The sequence below is a fragment of the Bubalus bubalis genome, chromosome X, assembly GCF_019923935.1.
Source record: "Bubalus bubalis isolate 160015118507 breed Murrah chromosome X, NDDB_SH_1, whole genome shotgun sequence".
In the NCBI taxonomy this organism is placed as follows: domain Eukaryota; kingdom Metazoa; phylum Chordata; class Mammalia; order Artiodactyla; family Bovidae; genus Bubalus; species Bubalus bubalis.
Window position 1 is genome coordinate 139,324,139 of NC_059181.1, and position 17,858 is coordinate 139,341,996.

General features: G+C 42.8%; 1 protein-coding gene across 1 annotated transcript in view; it reads right to left on the reverse strand.

Moving 5' to 3' along the window:
- Window positions 1-17,858, reverse strand: part of FRMD7 (FERM domain containing 7) — a 52,633-nt gene that overhangs the window by 6,739 nt on the left and 28,036 nt on the right. Inside the window, exons 3-7 of the mRNA XM_044936517.2 lie at window positions 17,078-17,120; window positions 14,497-14,575; window positions 11,372-11,469; window positions 4,387-4,501; window positions 3,676-3,823 (exon numbers count right to left, since the gene is read on the reverse strand). Coding sequence (XP_044792452.2) covers window positions 3,676-3,823; window positions 4,387-4,501; window positions 11,372-11,469; window positions 14,497-14,575; window positions 17,078-17,120 — 483 coding nt within the window. The remainder of the gene's footprint in view (window positions 1-3,675; window positions 3,824-4,386; window positions 4,502-11,371; window positions 11,470-14,496; window positions 14,576-17,077; window positions 17,121-17,858) is intronic.

The window sequence follows — 17,858 nt, forward strand, 5'->3', positions numbered from 1 at the left end:
GGACTACAATCCATGAGGTCACAAAGAGTCGGACACGACTGAGCGACTTCACTTTACTATGGCCAGAGAAGGCATTCTAGGTGGGACACAAACCTGCTCTGAAATGCAAGTAAGAAGGGAAAAGTTTCTAACCAGGATAGGGAGGTCACAGAAAAAACTACTTTGGCAACTAAGGTCCATCTAGTCAAAGCTATGGTTTTTCCAGTGGTCATGTATGGATGTAAGAGTTGGACTATAAAGAAACTGAGTGCTGAAGAATTGATGCTTTTGAACTGTGGTGTTGGAGAAGACTCTTGAGAGTCCCTTGGACTGCAACGAGATCCAACCAGTCCATCCTAAAGGAAATCAGTCCTGAATATTCATTGGAACAACTGATGCTGAAGCTGAAGCTCCAATACTTTGGCCACCTGATGCGAAGAACTGACTCATTGGAAAAGACCCCAATGCTGGGAAAGATTGAGGGCAGGAGGAGGAGGGGACGACAGAGGATGAGATGGCTGAATGGCATCACCAACTCAATGGACATGAGTTTGAGTAAGCTCCGGGAGATGGTGATGGACAGGGGAGCCCAGTGTGCTGCAGTCCACGGGGTCACAAAGAGTCAGACACGATGGAGGGACTGAACTGAACTGAGGGGTCCTCTGCTTTTCAAAAGTTTGCTTTATGCCACTTTGCTTTTATTACATGAAAAACCCACATTATTACCTGTTTTCACTAACTCAAAGAAATCCAAAGAGGAATTTTGCTCTTACAAAAAAAAAAAAAAAGGGCAAAAATAAAAATCAGCATTTGTTTTGCATCAAGGTGTTATAAAGTAGTGCACATGCCAAGCAGTAAGAGTGGCATCTCTATGCTCCTTCCCCAGGAACTACACTCCACTCAGCAGCTCAGCATCCAGCCAGTACTTTATCTCGATTTATCTTGTGCATCCATTAGGAAGATGTGTCCTCGGGTTAATGCTTCTTCACTTTACACCATGTCAGCTAGGAAAGGTTTCATAGGAATGCTCTACTTTTGAAGCAGGGGAAACCTGCACTTCAATAGCTTCTCATTGGAAAAGACCCTAATGTTGGGAAGGGGACAACAGAGGATGAAATGGCTGGATGGCATCACTGACTCGATGGACATGAGTTTGAGCAAGTTCCAGGAGTTGGTGATAGACAGGGAAGCCTGGCGTGCTGCAGTCCATGTGGTCACAAAGAGTCGGACACGACTGAGTGACTGGACTGAACTGAACTGAACTGAATAGCTTCTCTAATCTCACCCCTTCCTATATTTCCAGATTGAACTGCTTAAAAAAATCCCATTTATCCTGCCACCTCATTTACTCTAAGACCTTCAATAGCTCCTCACTCACTGCCTGAATCAACTCGAAACTCTTTTGGCTGGATTTTCTTGCCCTTATATTGACTATAACTTTGATCCCATTACTCCCAGAAAACACCTTTCCATCCAACTCTGTACCTTTCCCACTGCCCCCACAGGTCTCCTCATTCTCCTACCAGAATGACTTCCCCACGGTCAAGCCTTCTTGCCAGCTCTGGTGGCACCTCGTCTAGGATATTCTATATCACTGTCACAGCCCACACACATTTCCAACTCCTCTGAACTCCTTTAGCTCTCCTGGACTACCCGAACAGATTAACTCTTTTGGTTTTTATTCACATGGTCCAAAATCAAAGGAGGTACAAAAATAAATATATTGAGAAGTCTCACTCCCACCACTGCCACTCCTATCTCTGTCCCCATCTAACCATTCTCTACAGGTAACCACATTTTTCTGTTGTGTATACTCCTTGTGCAACTAAAGTAAATATGATAGATTAGCTTTTGATTATTTATTGTCTGATATTGACCATTCTTTCTCTGGTCTTTCAAAATAAATTGTGACTATCTTAAAGACAGGAGCCATGTGTCATGCCTAATGTTAGCTTCTTAATTATGTCATCCTTTATCCTTTTCAGGGCTTTCGCCCATGTGCCCTTTCCCTGGAACACCCTCCTTCATCTGCCAACCTTATCCCTTTGGTGTTGCTTAAATGTTAAGTCCCTATCACATGTGTTACCATATCATCCTGTTTCTTCTAGCACAAAGCATATCACATTTTTTATAATTACTTGCTTAACTGTCTTCCTCCTATTAGCATTTAAGTTCCATGAAGTCAGGATCATTCCTGTTTATCTCTGTACCTCTAGTGCCTGGCGCAGAGTGGATGTACGATAAATATACTGATAGAAAGATGAATGGATTGCTTCCCAACTATAAATATACTCAAAGTCATTGAATTGTACCATTAAAACAGATGAATTTCATGGTATGCAAATTACAGCTCAATAAAACTTTTTAAAGAAAATAATACAATGAAGAACATATAGAAGGCACTCAATACATGAATATTCTTTGACTAGATTTCATGTAGGACAAAATAGGCCATCTGTATTGTTCCCAACTGTCCGCAGAAGTAGTCACACTGAAAGAGATTACAGCTAACATGATGATCTTGCCCCCCTACCCTCACCAACTTCTCTCATGCAACAGGAAATAGCAAGAATCAGGACCAGCAAGAATGATCCATGTATATGTAAAACTGAATCCCTTTGCTGTATACCTGAAACTAACACAACATTGTTGATCAACTATACTTCAATATTAAATAAAAAGCTTAAATAGTTTTTACAGGATAGTGGTTATATTTCTCAGAGCTGTATAATATATCCTTGTTGCTTATCTTTAAAAAAAAAAATTAATCAGAGTTAGAGTGGCCTGGGTAAAAATTCCCTCCTGGGTGAACAGGTATGCCTGTTATCCATTGGGTCTTCTGGCCAACAATGTGAGTCTCATGCTGTAAAGTTTACAACCAAATAAATTAAAAAGTGAAGATTTTTGTAGCCAAGTCTGTACCTGACCTGCTTTGTGACTTATTTCAGTGCTATAATTCGGTCCTGGAGGTCAGTGGGTCAAAAGCCATCCCTTGCTTTCTCACAAGGGGTTCACTCCCAAACGTGTCCAGGTATCTGCCTATCATTCTGAAGGTTCTTAAACTTTAACTTGGATCTGAATTCACTGAATATTCACAGATATAGAAGTCTAAACAGACTGAATAACTGTTGAATATAGCCTCTGGCCACATTCCTAGGCGTGAGGATTAATGATGATGGAGGACCAGAGAGCCCTGAGTTGGTTTCTAACCTGGAAAACAGAATCTTGGGGAAAGGATGAGTCTGTTAACAGTAAAGATTTCTTGCAGGGTTGGGCACTAATGCCCTATTTGTGGGCACTGGGCACCTCCAACTTAACTAGTAACTGAATGAGAAACTCTTTGGGTTTTTTCTGGCAGATTAAGACAGGCTGAATGCACTTTATGTCACAGCCTGGGCTTTTAGGATGCCAAAATCTGTATTCTTTAGGGTCTAAAAGTTCTGAAGAGTCTCTTGACTTCATCTCTCCACCATGCTGGCTTGATCTAACGTGAACTTCTGAGAAAACAGTCAGTTCTAGGTTGCAAAAGGAAACAGCACATCAAGGGGAGGGAACTTACCTCAAACTCTTCCAAGCACTGCCTCCCTTTCTGGCTGGTAGTAAAATTGAGGGGAGGGGTCACCTTGAGAATGGACACTCAAGTTTGAGCCAAGATAACCCCCAAAGCTGAGGACTTTAAAGGAAAGGAGCTGTTACCCGTAACACCAGTACACCCATGTGAGCAACAGCCAGGTGGATCTGCATCCCTTCACCATCACTGGCGGGGTGTGGCCTGATGCCATACATGTCCAGCTTCCTCGCTATGTCCAGTAGCAGAATGTCAGATTCAGCTGGGCTCCTGCCACTGCAAGAAGAAAGAATTTATGAGCCTAATAAATGCAGCAAGAATGACACCTCCACCCCGAGAGTTCCAAGAGGAACTCAATGTTTTCTTGAGCCTGTGGTGTTACAGAAGACTCTTGAGAGTCCCTTGGACTGCAAGGAGATTCAACCAATCCATCCTAAAGGAAATCAGTCCTGAATATTCATTGGAAGGGCTGATGCTGAAGCTGAAGCTCCAATACGCTGGCCACCTGATGCAAAGAACTGACTCATTGGAAAAGACCCTGATGCTGGGAAAGATTGAAGGCGGGAGGAGAAGGGGACAACAGAGGATGAGATGGTTGGATGGATGGCATTACCGACTCAATGGACATAAGTTTGAGCAAGCTCTGGAAGTTGGTGATGGACAGGGAGGCCTGGCATGCTGCAGTCCTTGTGGTGGCAGAGTTGGGCACGACTGAGCGGCTGAACTGAACTAAACTGAAGCTTCTCTGACTTAAAAGCTTGCTTTTAAGTGTCTGTCCCTGGCTTCAGTCTTTCCTGCCAGTGGAATAGGTGGAAACAGGTGCCAGTGAAAGAACTTACATGTGCTTCTGATGGAAGTGCACGATCTTGCTCTCTAAATCATCTTGGTTCGGTAAGTACCGGGTTTGTGCCAAGTGTTTCCTATCTGTTTCTTCATGAAAGTCTCCCAGTTCTGCTGCATGACAGAAAAGTGACATTTTTCACATTACCATTGATGAGTTAAGCAACAGAGCACCCAACAGACCCCTGAGTGCCCCAAAACAGCCCTTTCTTGGCGGCCAGTGCAGCCCTAAACCTCCCACCACACACTTGATGTGTATTTGTTTTGTTTTAGGTTATGAGTAGTAGGGGAAGAACTAACTGGTTCTTCTTCAAATCAGAAGCAGTGGGCTTTTATGAAGTCTCAACAGAGGAAGTCACAGACACGGTGTAGGTCTTAGAGGCTCCAGGATCATAGATGAATGTTATTTTTCTTCTCCCACATTCTGTTTATGATCTCTTCTATTCCTGATCAGTCCCTGTTGGGAGTTGAATTGTGTCCTCCCTCTCAAAGTTGTATGTTGAAGTCCTAAACCCCCAGTACCTCAGAATATGCCTGTGTTTAAAGACAGGGCATATAAAGGAATTATTATGTTAAAATGGGGCAGTAGAGTGGGCCCTAATCCAATTTGACTGGTGTCCTTCTGAGAAGAGGAAATTTGGACACACAGCCAGACACCAAGAATGCAGGTACAAGAGGAAAGACTGTGTGAAGATGCGTCAGGAAGGCAGCCATATGCAAGCCAAGGTGGGAGGCCTCCGAAGAAACTAAAACTGCTGACTCTTCAATCTTTGATGTCTAGCCTCCAGAGCTGTGAGAAAATAAATGTCTGTCATTTAAGTCGCCTAGTCTGTTGTTGTTTGTTATGGTAACCCTAGCAAACTAAGACAGCCCCCTAACCTCACTCTGTACTGATCAGACATTATTCAGAAAGGAGACTATAAATGCCAACTACAATGTAAGCCAGCCACAGCCGTTCATCACTCTGTACATTGGAAATCTAGTAAAACTCCACTATATGGAATCCCCAGTAGGTGAATCATTCTGGAAATCATTCTTGCTTTTCCAAATCACTGGAAGTTTATTCCTGGTCATAACATTCTGTTCTAAATGTATCCAATTTATTGCTATAAATGTCTATTATAACACTGTGCCTACAAATGCAATTGAGGTAGATATTTACTGCCCCTACAGTAAATGGCTTGACATTGTTATTTATTTATTTACTGGCTGCACCATGCAGCATGTGGGATCTTAGTTCCCTGATCAGGGATTGAACCCATGCCCCCTGCATTGGAAGCCCAGAGTCTTAACCACAGGACCTCCAGAGAAGTCTCCTATTTTGGTTTTTGAATTCTTACACGTTATTTATAATTTTTAGGCCTTTTCACTCTCTGTCAGAGTCATAAGAATCACTTCCTTGTCATTGACTTCCTCTGAAGAAGTCTCTACTTGGTTCCAAATAATGACTTCTAATCTACCATAAAATGGGAACCCAAAACCGTTTTTACAATTAAAATTCACATTTTAAATGAAAAAAAAAAAAAAACCTAATCCAGATATACAAACCTATTAGGATTTTATGAACTATAAGAGTAAATAGACTCTCCATGGAATAATGTGGTGCTCTCCTATTGAGTAAAATTCATGGACATGGGGCATCAATTTTGAGTACTACAAAGTTATTTTTCTTTTGTCTTGGTTTTCTATTGTGTTTTAGACAGATGGCATGCTCATTTTTAGACAGATGATGCATGCTTGTATATTTAAAAAACTACATTAGAATGAAAATCTATATATAACAAGCTTTTTAAAAAATGCCAAATCAATGGCTCTTTTACCTATTTCTGTTTAGCCCACATTGGTCATGGGGTTTTTGTTGGCTCCAAGGCTGCAGCATTGATAATGAATTTACTTAAGGTTGTGCATGACCATTGGGTACATATACTTGTCCCTATGGAATTTGTCTTTGGATGTTATCTAGATAAAAATAATGGTGAAAATCTAACTTGCCTTCCAGAACAGGAGTCTGTTATATAAAAGACATTGAAACCCAATGAAGAAGTCACCTGGAAGTAAAGGCTGTGGCTGAATCACAAAATGTTCACATTTTTTAAATTGTAAAAGAAATAAAAACACATACATCATTTTAAAAAAGAGAGAGAGAACACGTACTCGCATACACAAAGAAAATGAAAAGTCAAGCCACAGATTGGAAGAAAATTTCACAAATTACATATCTCATAAAGGATTTTATAAGAATATATAAAAATCTCTTAAAGTCCAATAAGACAACATATTTTTAAATTGGCAAAAGATTTGAATAGGTATTTTACCATGGACTGTAGCCTATCAGGCTCCTCCGTCCATAGGATTTTCCAGGCAAGAGTGCTGGAGTGGATTGCCATTTCCTTCTCCAGAGGATCTTCCTGATCCAGGAATCGAACCCAGGTCTCCCGCATTGCAGGCAGACGCTTTACCATCTGAGCCACCAGGGAAGCCCAGGGAAAACATAGGCATGGCTAACAAAACAGATGAGAAGGTACTCAATATTAACAGTCATTGTGCACGCATGCTCAGGTACTAAGTCCTGTCTGCGTCTTTGCGACTCCATGGACTGTAGCACACCAGGCTCCTCTGACCATGCATGGGATTCTCAGGGAAGAGTACTGGAGTGGGTTGCCATGCCTCCTCCAGAGGATATTCCCTATCCAGGGATCAACCCACGTCTCTTAGTGTCTCCTGAATTGGCAGGTGGATTCTGTACCACTAGCGCCACCTGGCGGAGAAGGCAGTGGCACCTCACTCCAGTACTCTTGCCTGGCAAATCCCATGGACAGAGGAGCCTGGTAGGCTGCAGTCCATGGGGTCGCTAAGAGTCGGACACGACTGAGCGACTTCACTTTCACTTTTCACTTTCATGCATTGGAGAAGGAAATGGCAACCCACTCCAGTGTTCTTGCCTGGAGAATCCCAGGGACAGGGGAGCCTGGTGGGCTGCCGTCTATGGGGTCGCACAGAGTCAGACACGACTGAAGCGACTTAGCAGCAGCAGCAGCAGCAGCGCCACCTGGGAAGCCCTAAATTTACCTTGAGTGAGTGAAGTCGCTCAGTCGTGTCCGACTCTTTGCGACCCCGTGGACTGTAGCCCACCAGGCTCCTCCATCCATGGGATTCTCCAGGCAAGAATACTGGAGTGGGTTGCCATTTCCTGCTCCAGGGGATCTTCCCAACCCAGGGATCGAATCCAGGTCTCCTGCATTGCAGGCAGACGCTTTAACCTCTGAGCCACCAGGGAAGCCCAAACAAGTTTACCTTAAGACGAGACAATTACATTCTTAGGAGTCTGCCCAAGAGACATGAACACACGTGTCCACACAAAGACTTGTACATGAATATTCATAATATTATTCATAATAGCTAAACTGGAAATAGTCCAGACATCCCTCACCAGGTAAATAAACAAAATGTGGTATACCCATAAAATGGAATACTACTCAGCAGTAGAAAGGAACAGACTGCTGTGATTCATGTTAGAACATGCATGAATTTCAAAAACATTATGCTTGTTAAGAAAAGCCCAATGCCAAAGACCACATATTTTGTCATTGTGATTCCACGAAATGTCCAGAAAAGGCAAATCCACAGAAACAGAAAATAAATTAGTGGTTGCTGGGCTGAGCATGGGCAAATGGTCATGAGAGATCTCTTTTGGCATGATGGAAATGTTTGAAAACTGGGTTGTGGTAAAGGTTGCGCAACTCTGTAAATTTACAAAAAACCGTTGAGTTACAGGCTTACAAATGAGTGAATTTTATGGTATGCAAATTATACCACAACTAAGCTGTTTTAAAAAAATAAATTAGACACACACACACATCACACACCAATCTTTCTGTATATTAAGCACAAGCCCTATGCTGACTCTAAGGAAAACATAGGAACACATAAGACCATGCTTGTTTTTCTCTTGACAATCTAGGAAGAGACCTATGACATACAAATAGGTAAATATCATTAATGACAGAAGGCAGCGCAGAGCATCTGCACCTTCACTGTGAGCCTGCTAGTCCAAACTACCACCCTCTCTCTCTCCTGCCACCGCCTGTTATCTGGTCTCCCCACTTCCACCATCCCTCATAAGGTCTATTTTCTCTCTTTTTTCAATTGAATAAATTTGACTATAACATTGGGTTACTTTGATACACTTATAGGTGGCAATGATTGCTATTGTAGCGATATTCATCACATTACATAATTATAATACAATATTACAGTCTACATTCATTATACTTTACATTAGATCACTATGGCTTATTTCTGACTTGCTACAAGTTTCTGTTTTCACCACTGCAGCCAGCGTGATGTCGTTCAAACCTAATTCAGATCATTTCACTCCTCTGCTTCAAATGCTATAATGGCTTCCCATCACATTTAGAGTAATATCCTATGTCTTGAATATGCTTTTTAAAATATTTTATTTTTATATATTTATTTGCCTGCACTGAGTCTCAGTTGCAGCACGCGGGAGCTTTAGTTGCAGCATGTGGGATCTAGTTTCCTGACCAGGGATCAAACCCGGGCCCCCTGCATTGGGAGCCACTGGACTGCCAGGGAAGTCGATTTTAATACACTTTTAAGACTCTCCATGATTACTGTCTCCCTTTTTTCCTCGGTCCCAGCCAGCCATAAAGCCTACTTAATATTTCTTGTATATTCCCAGCATGTTCCCATCTCAGGCCCTTTGCACTGGATGCTCTCTGACTGAAACTCTCTTCCACCCAATTTCTGCATGGCTTGGTCTTTTACTTCCTCCAAGTCTTTGTTCAGCTGTTACCTTCACAGTGAAGCCTACCCTGACCACCTTTTTAAAAAATTCAGTACCTGCCCCTTGAATTTCCTTCTCTCCCTTCCATATTTCATGGCCTCCAGTGCACTTATCACCTACAAACATATTAATACATTATATATTTCCTTATTTTGGTCTGATTGTCTTCCACTGGCAAAATGTGAGCTACATGAGAGCAAGGATTTTTGTCGTTTATTTCACCGCTATGTTCCCAGTGCCTATAGTAGTACCTGGCATGTGGTAGGTATTCAATAAATTTTTGCTGAATGAATGACAAAGAAGAGTTACTAAGGGTATTCATAAACGTTTGGAATGTACAGATTGTGTTTGTGAGGAAGTCTGGCTAGAGCCAGAGGGGTATGTAAGAGAAATTTAAGCAGATGACAAGGTCAGAATGTGGAGGCCCTTGAATGCCTGGAACATAAATATTAAATGAATAAATAAATGAGCAAATGAATGAGCAGCCTGGTTGGGTTCTGCACACTGTCTTAGCATCCAGTGAAATAATCTGACCTACATGAATTGTGAAGAGCTGACTCCTTGAAACTTCAGCTTTTTTCTGTGGAAAGAGCTTCTATTGGCAAACAAAATACCCTCTAGAAAACCTGAAGTGTTCTGTGCTATGCCTCAAATGGCCACTAGGGAATGCTCAAATCCATAATGCTGAACCATTAAGAATGAAATTGGGCTCCCCCACCAAAGACTGTCTGGGGAGCCCCAATCAGAATGACTGCAGATTTAGCAGGCGGATAAAGTGGAGAAGGATAAGTCTTCCAATACGGTTTTCTCCATTTGCCTTACCCCATTTCCCGACCCCACCGCAAGCACAATACTGGACATGTAGTTAGTGTCCTTGGCATTCAAGGCCCTTCAAAATGATGCTTAGTTTTTGGCCACCTCCCTTAAACAGATCCTATGCTCGAGCTGTACTTAAGCTGTATCCTCTGTATATACTTCCTTCTTGTACCATCACTGCCCCCCCCCTTTTTTTTTGCTTTTTTCTCTGCTTATCATTACATATCCAATTCTTATGCATCCCTTTAAAGCACAGCACAAAAGCCACCTCCTCCATAAGCCTTCTCTGATAACTATCGCTCTCACTGCTCACTGCCTTCCTGAGATCCTGGGCTGTCACTCTGCCTCAGTTACGAATCACTTGGTAAATAATGACTCAGATACTGTCTCTATCCAAGCCCTTCATCCTGGAGTTCCCACTGAAATAAAAAATCGACCATTTCTGGACTGTCAGGGAGGCAATGGATAGAGGTCAAAAAATAAAACCAAAAAAATGAAGTTATGATCCTGCAGGAATAGGAAGAAACAGCCTATTCTCCTTTGAACAAATATTATAGATTATACACATGGAATTAAAATAATCATAATGATTATTTCCAGCTGCCTCAACCCTACTCTTGGGGATGAGGAGAAGGCTGACCTGCCCAGCTTCACCCCCTCCCAGGCAAGGCCCCACTGTTCCCTGGGTCTCCTTTTCCCTTCCTTACTCAGCCTCGTCCACCGGCTTGGCTGCTAGAATATGGGGAACTCTAATAGACGCCTGGGGCCTTTTTCCCTTTTAGCCTCTCTCCACCTGCTGGACTCTGTGCTTTGTTCTCTGGAATCATGATAAAGAGCAACACAGAAATCACATTAAATGTGACAATGTGCTGCAGAAAGCACGTACCACAAATGGCTTCTGGGGGAAGCAGAAGGAGTAGGGGGCCTGCCTAGCAAAGTCCGTGCCTGGATTAGTCCAGACCAGCTCCTGGTGAGCAAGCTGGGGGCAGTGGGAGGGCAAGGTTAAAAGGAGATAGAAGGAAATCAGCATTTACTTTTAATCTACATAAGCACTCGGTGAGAAGGCATTCTTGTCACTATTTTAAAGACTAGGGAGAAACAGGCACAGACAGAGACAGACAGGGGACTTCACCCCAGGCTACAACAGTTAGAATGCAGAGATAGGATTTGTATCCAAATCTCAATGACTACAGTGACCAGCCCCTTTCTACTGGACCATGTCATTCCCATCTATCTCATCCTTGCTTTCTCTCCTCCACAGAAAGGTCCCAGCACAATGGTGGGGACGTTGAGGGTGCTCAGCTCCTTTGCTGGGTTCTCTAGCTAATTGATGGGCCCCAAAGCCGACATTTGCTACTTACATTGTAAGATGTGGGAAACCATCAACGCTGTACTGTTGTCACTGCATGGCAGCCTTCCCAGAGCCAAATCCTTCTTTATTTGAAGAGTAAAAAGGTACCTGCAAAGAAGTGGGGGGAAATCTCTTGAGAAAGAAACAGGAACAAGACAGAAGCATTTCCCTTCGCCCAGACCCAAGATGTTTCAAGAAAGACACGGTGCCCCCAGTCAGGGAGATGCCTATTGGGGGTGGTGAGTAATGCATAGGCTTCGCTTCAGCCCCTAACCAGCAGCTAGACCACGACTCGGCTGAGCCAGCGCTTTGGCAGGCCTCACAGCCGTTAGGAATCACCCTGGCCAAATCTTCCCGCCAGCTCAAGGGAGTTGGCCAGCCATCCTCTGGTGGTTTCTGCCACGTAGCAAGGCCACATACCCCGCCAGAGAGAAAGGGAGATTCAGCAAGAATAAGACTGTGCAGGAGGCCAGGGCTGCTCTGTTCACAAAATGCTCTCAAGTCCTCACTATGGTAACAACTTAGAAAGTTGGCACCATCACCCCATGTTCCAATTATGGAAAGACAGAGGTTAGGTGATCTTGGCAAAGTCCTATCACCCCGACAGAGTGAAACTGTGGCCAGATCTCAGGTCTGCCATCCAGTTTAGGCTGGCTCCTACCCAAAAGACGGTGTTTCAGAAATCAAGAACCTGAGGACATGCTTCTGCCCCTTCACATGGACCCCTGTCTCTGTATCACCAGGGCCCAGCCCAGCCCTTTGCACAGAGCAGGTATGGAATTACTGTGTCCCGAATGGAATGAAGCCAGACTGCCCTTTTCCCCAGCTGTAATCATTCGTGCTAAGTCTCTTCAGTTGTGTCTGACTCTTTGAGACCCCATGGACTGTAGCCCACCAAGCTCCTCTGTCCATGGGATTTCCCGGCAAGAATGCTGGAGTGGGTTACTGTGCCCTCCTCCAGGGGATCTTCCTGACCCAGGGATTGAACCTGTGTCCCTTGCATCTCATGCATTGGCACTCTTTACCACTAGCGCCACCTGGGAAGCCCGCCACCGATAATCAGGGACCCATAAAGTGCATGTTGGCATCCAGAGCTTTTCCGACAGGCAAAGAGCATTTGTTCCATACTTTTAAGCCCTTATCAAAGGCAATCAACTTTCAAAAAGATGTGTATAATTAAGATTCTACTGCTGACTGTGTCCCTTCTTGGTCCAAAACTGTTTCCAATATTTTATTTTAGACATTAAAACATTTATTGAGTATCTACTGTGTGCATTTCCCTATATAAGATGTAATTGATAATTTTCTAAATAACATTCTATCTAGATGTTTTAAAACCAGTTAGGACTTGAAGACAATGTGGTGAATCAAAATTAACTGCAGGTGATAGATGAAAAATCAGACTGGGAGAAAACAGATAAATTAGTAGATGATTATTCACTTTACAAAAGGGTTCATTATGAAAGTGAAAAGTGATGCTCCCCTAAAGGATTAGAAATGATTCAATTAGAAAAGTTATATTTGAATGCCACTCTGAGAAACTCAGGTATTGGCCTCAAACAACGCTTCCTTGTAAAGTCAACTACAGTTAAGTATTCTCAAATGGACCAATGGGGAAAAAATAAAGGAAGTCTAAACTTTGCCATTGCCTGCTTTCAAATATAAATGTAAATGAGAATAATCAGCCTCAATTGCTAAAGGGGAGGTGAATTTCATTTTACTCCTAACGAGAAAGAAACTTCTCATTTGACACATTCCTTGCTGTTAAGGAGGCAGCTGCCTGCTGCAAATACCAAATCCTTCCTCTGAACAGCTGATGAATCATTTATCATCACATTGATTCTCTCATTCTTTCTTTTTTTTTTTCCAAGAAAAAGTTTATCTCCATCAGAATTGGTTACAATTTGAGACTGGACTGAAATGGGTAAGCAAAGGCAAACTGATAGAGATACCAAGTTATGTGAAAAGGGGCCTAAAACTCACAAATTTGGAGAGGATTGAGAGAGACTGCTATGTGAAAAGACTGACTTCTACAAAGACCTCTCAGAAAAGAAGCTCCCTGTACAAGAAAGGTAAAGAAAAACTGGCCATGAATGATGTTGGGACATATGTCAGGTGAAATATTCTCTAACATCCCAAGACCTTGGTCAAGTCACTCTAGTTCCCAGGACCCGTTTCCTTATATTCCTTTTATGTGTAAAAGTCTGGAGTCTAAAGTCTAGAAAGCAGAGTAAGGTTTAGGAGAGTGTTTCCCTGGTGGCTCAGATGGTAAAAAATCTGCCCGCAATGCAGGAGACTCAGGTTTGATCCCTGGGTCAGGAAGGTCCTTTGGAGAAGGACATGGCAACCCATTCCAGTATTTTTTCCTGGAGAGTTCCACAGACAGAGGAGCCTGGGGGGCTCCATGGGATCGCAAAAAGCTGGACACAACCTAGCAAGTGACACTTTCATTTTTTTTCTATGTTGACAAGGTGTTTTCGAAGAAGTAAGTTTACATTGTCATTTTAAAGGGAATTATTACAAATATAAAAATACTTCAACATTTCATACTTTATACCTTTTAAATTTTTACAAGTATACAAATATTTTACTTGTATAATATTAATAATAGCAATTATTAATATTATACTTAAATGTCAATCATTTATAATTGTGCAAAATAAATAATTTATTTCAATTTATTTTTATATTTTTTACTTTTCTACTTTAGAAAGGTTTTATGAGTCATTATCACTTCCTACCTATGGGATACACACACACACACACACACACACAACCATTTTCAATATGCAGGGAACTTAGCTGGCATCATACTTGTGCTTCAGGCTGCCCTCTGATGGGAACACAGACGCAATGGAGGCAAACACTCTTACTGTTGTAGCAGGTAATGGCATATCCCCCAAGTGGGCACCCAGGCTGGTTACCACTTTTAGAACACCACCCCTCCTTCTCCCTCAAGTCCCTATCCTTTGAAAGATTAACACTTTGGGGACCAGCCAGGCCCTCCTGCTCACCAACTCCTCACCATCTCCCAGAAAGAGACTATGATCCAAGCCTTCCAAAGAAGGCTAGAAGCCTGTTCCCTGATAAAAGGATAATGATTAAATAACATCATGCATCATACAAGTACTATACCTTGTAAGCTCTTCTCGCAGATGTCCAGGGTCCACTGGGAAAAATTTCACCATAAATTTGAAAACAACTTCCTTAGGATCTTAAAACACAATATCTCCATAAGTTTTATTTCAACAGTTACATGTCTTCAGAAACACACACACACACACACTCCCCTCTTCCCTCCCCTCCTCTCCTCATCACTCCTTCCCATGGACTTTTCATTGAAATTTCAATTTTTCACATTTGTGAAATGCTGCTATTTCTGGACTGTGCCTCTATGTGGATAGCAATTGGGAAAGTCCTCGTGCCCCCCTTCCTACCCTCTCTCTCTCTCTGAGTTTCTTTTTGTAAAGATGTGCCACGTTTGGGGCCTACTGTGTCCTCTCTTAAGAAGTGTTGCATTTAGAAAAATATACCACTTGCTACTTGGGATTCTGCATTCCTGGCTGAGAGAAGGACCCCACTGTAGAGGCAGGTGATTTTCAGCTGGCTCAAAGATTCTTAAAGGGAACTAGTAGTAGGGACTGAGACCTCCGTGTATCATAAAATCTACATTAAGAAAACATCTTGGGGAATTGGGATTGACAAGTACACACTGCTATACGTAAAACAGATAAGCAACAAGGACCTACTGCAAAATTAATTACTTTAAAAATCCGTATCTACTTGCCCTCACTCCTACTTACATTTGAAAATAAGAAACTTTTTGCATCAAAAGCCAGTGTACACATGCAGCACTAACACCATTCATTCAGTAAATATTTGTTGAGTGTCTGTTGTATGCTAAGCATTGTACTAGCAGGTCCTGGAAATAAAAATACAATTAAGCATTCAAAGGCTGGTAGAAGAGGCAGACTTCTAGACTGACAAATACAGCACCACAAAGTGGTGCTTTATAACACTTTATAAGCCCAAGAGGGAGAAAAGAGTTTGGAGGAAGGCAAGGAAGGCTTCCTGGAGGAGCTGACACCTCAGTAGGGCCACCAGATTTAGCAGATAAAAAGACAGGATTCTCAGTTAAATTTGAATTTCAGATAAACAATGATTGCATGGGACATACTTACACTAAGAAAATTAGTCTTCATTGATCTGAAATTCTAATTTAGTTGGGCATCTTCTATTTTATCTGAGAAGCCTACACCTGAGGCTAGTTTTGTTAAAGTCAGGAGAGGTAGGAGTATGAAGTGGTCAGAGGCAGAGGTAAAGGCTAAAAAGCCACTCAGAATTCAGTGCTTTGTGGGTCATGCAAAGGGGTCTGGACTTTTTTCCAAGGGCCATAGGGAGTCATGGAAACACTTTAAGCAGGAGAGTGATGTGGTAAGGTTTCTATTTGCAATAGTTCCTTAGGGAACAGTGCACAAGATGGATTGTAGGGGTGAGGTGAAGGAGTCAGTCGGGAAGCTGCTGGAATCATGTGACAGATTATCATCATCCAGTGCTAAGTCACTTCAGTCATGTCTGATCCTTTGTGGACTGTATAGCCCACCATGCTCCTCTCTTCATGGAATTCTCAAAGCACAAATACTGGAGTGGGTTGCCACTTCTCCAGGGGATCTTCCTGACTCAGGGATTGAACCCACGTCTCTTACATCCCCTGCATTGGCAGGCGTGTTCTTTACTACTAGCGCCGCCTGGGAAGACCCACATTATACAGTGGGAAGCACCAACATGCAGAGAGCAGGCAGGGGAAGACACACAAAGACAGCTTTCCTCAAAGTGTGGCCTGAAATCAACCTGCAAGCAGAAACACTTATGGAGGTTGTTAAAAATGCAGATTGCTGGCCCCCAATGCGGGGGTGAGGCCCAGGAATCTACATTTTAATAAGACCCTGCCTGCCGCACCTCACAGTGATCCTAATACACACTGAAATTTCAGAACCACCACATAGATTGTAACATATGTGGTAGGTGGATTATTTCATACATATAGGCACTGAAATGTGAACTGAAATGAATGGACAATGTCTGTGATAGAATGAAACTAAAACACCTTCTGGAAGACTGCGAATGGCATGGCTGATTGACATCAGGGATGCTCAAAGATGTTCGGGGCTAGAGTCAGAGATGTAGAGAAGGCAATGGCACCCCACTCCAGTACTCTTGCCTGGAAAATCCCATGGACGGAGGAGCCTGGTAGGCTGCAGTCCATGGGGTCGCTAAGAGTCCAATACGACTGAGCGACTTCACTTGCACTTTTCACTTTCATGCATTGGAGAAGGAAATGGCAACCCACTCCAGTGTTCTTGCCTGGAGAATCCCAGGGATGGGGGAGCCTGGTGAGCTGCCGTCTATGGGGTTGCACAGAGTCAGACATGACTGAAGCGACTTAGCAGCAGCAGCAGTCAGAGATGTAGTCCTAGGGCCAATCCACAGAGTTCTCTAAATTTACTCAAAAACCTAGCAGCCTGATTTTCTTCATCTCAGGCAAAGTTAAAATGATTTTTCAAAATTGGTAAATTTATTGGATGATGAAGGATTAAAATAATACATCAAAGCCCTTTTCTCGGCTTATATTAAGGTGTGGAATAGTGCGGTATTGTTGAAATATTTTCAAGTTATAACTAGGAATTCTATTCCTTAAGTGATTTTCCATACTTACTTTTTACCTGCTTTGTAATGGGCTTCAGCAGTTCCAACCAGACCTGTAATAACATTAATGAAAGAATTGGTAGAACGAGGCACTAAGTACACTTTTTTTTATATATAACATATTCACGTCAACATGAAGCAAACAAAAATCAAGACTCTTCAGACTTCTACAGATAATAAGGAACAGCAACGTTAAAGAGATGCCATGCCTGCCCCACACTCAGTCTGCCCCCTTGTATTTTCCCAATGACAGTGCAGATTGTTGATCTATAAACCCTTGGCTGTTGACATTTGAATCACTGCTCCCCTGCCACAGAGGGATGACGGAGGTGTCATATGCCAGGCTTATTAGTGGCCGCAAAGACTAATGAAGGCGTTTGGCTCCATATTTGAATCCTACAGCCTCCAAATGCCAGCTTAGTAGTCATAATGAGCCTTTCTGGGAAGGGGCCAGATAAGAGATCTGCCAAGGCAGGACGCAGCAGGGAGAACATTGGGAGTGGTAGGACATGAGAGAGGGCCAAGGAGAGTGCCCTGAACACTCATTGGTGAGGTTAGCAGTCTTCATTCTGGAGGCTGAGTTCCAGCCTCTAGAAAATCAGAACCAAGCACAGAGAGCTCTTCACACAGTGAAGACACAAAAGAGGAGCAGCGGGTGGAAGAGTTTATGTTTGGCAAACTGAAGTGACTTTTAATAGCCAAGGAGGGGAAATAGTGATTAAATCCTGTCATTTTGCAAGGCTTTAAATGGTTTTTCATTTTGCAATCAGGGGGTTGAGCCCTACATACCT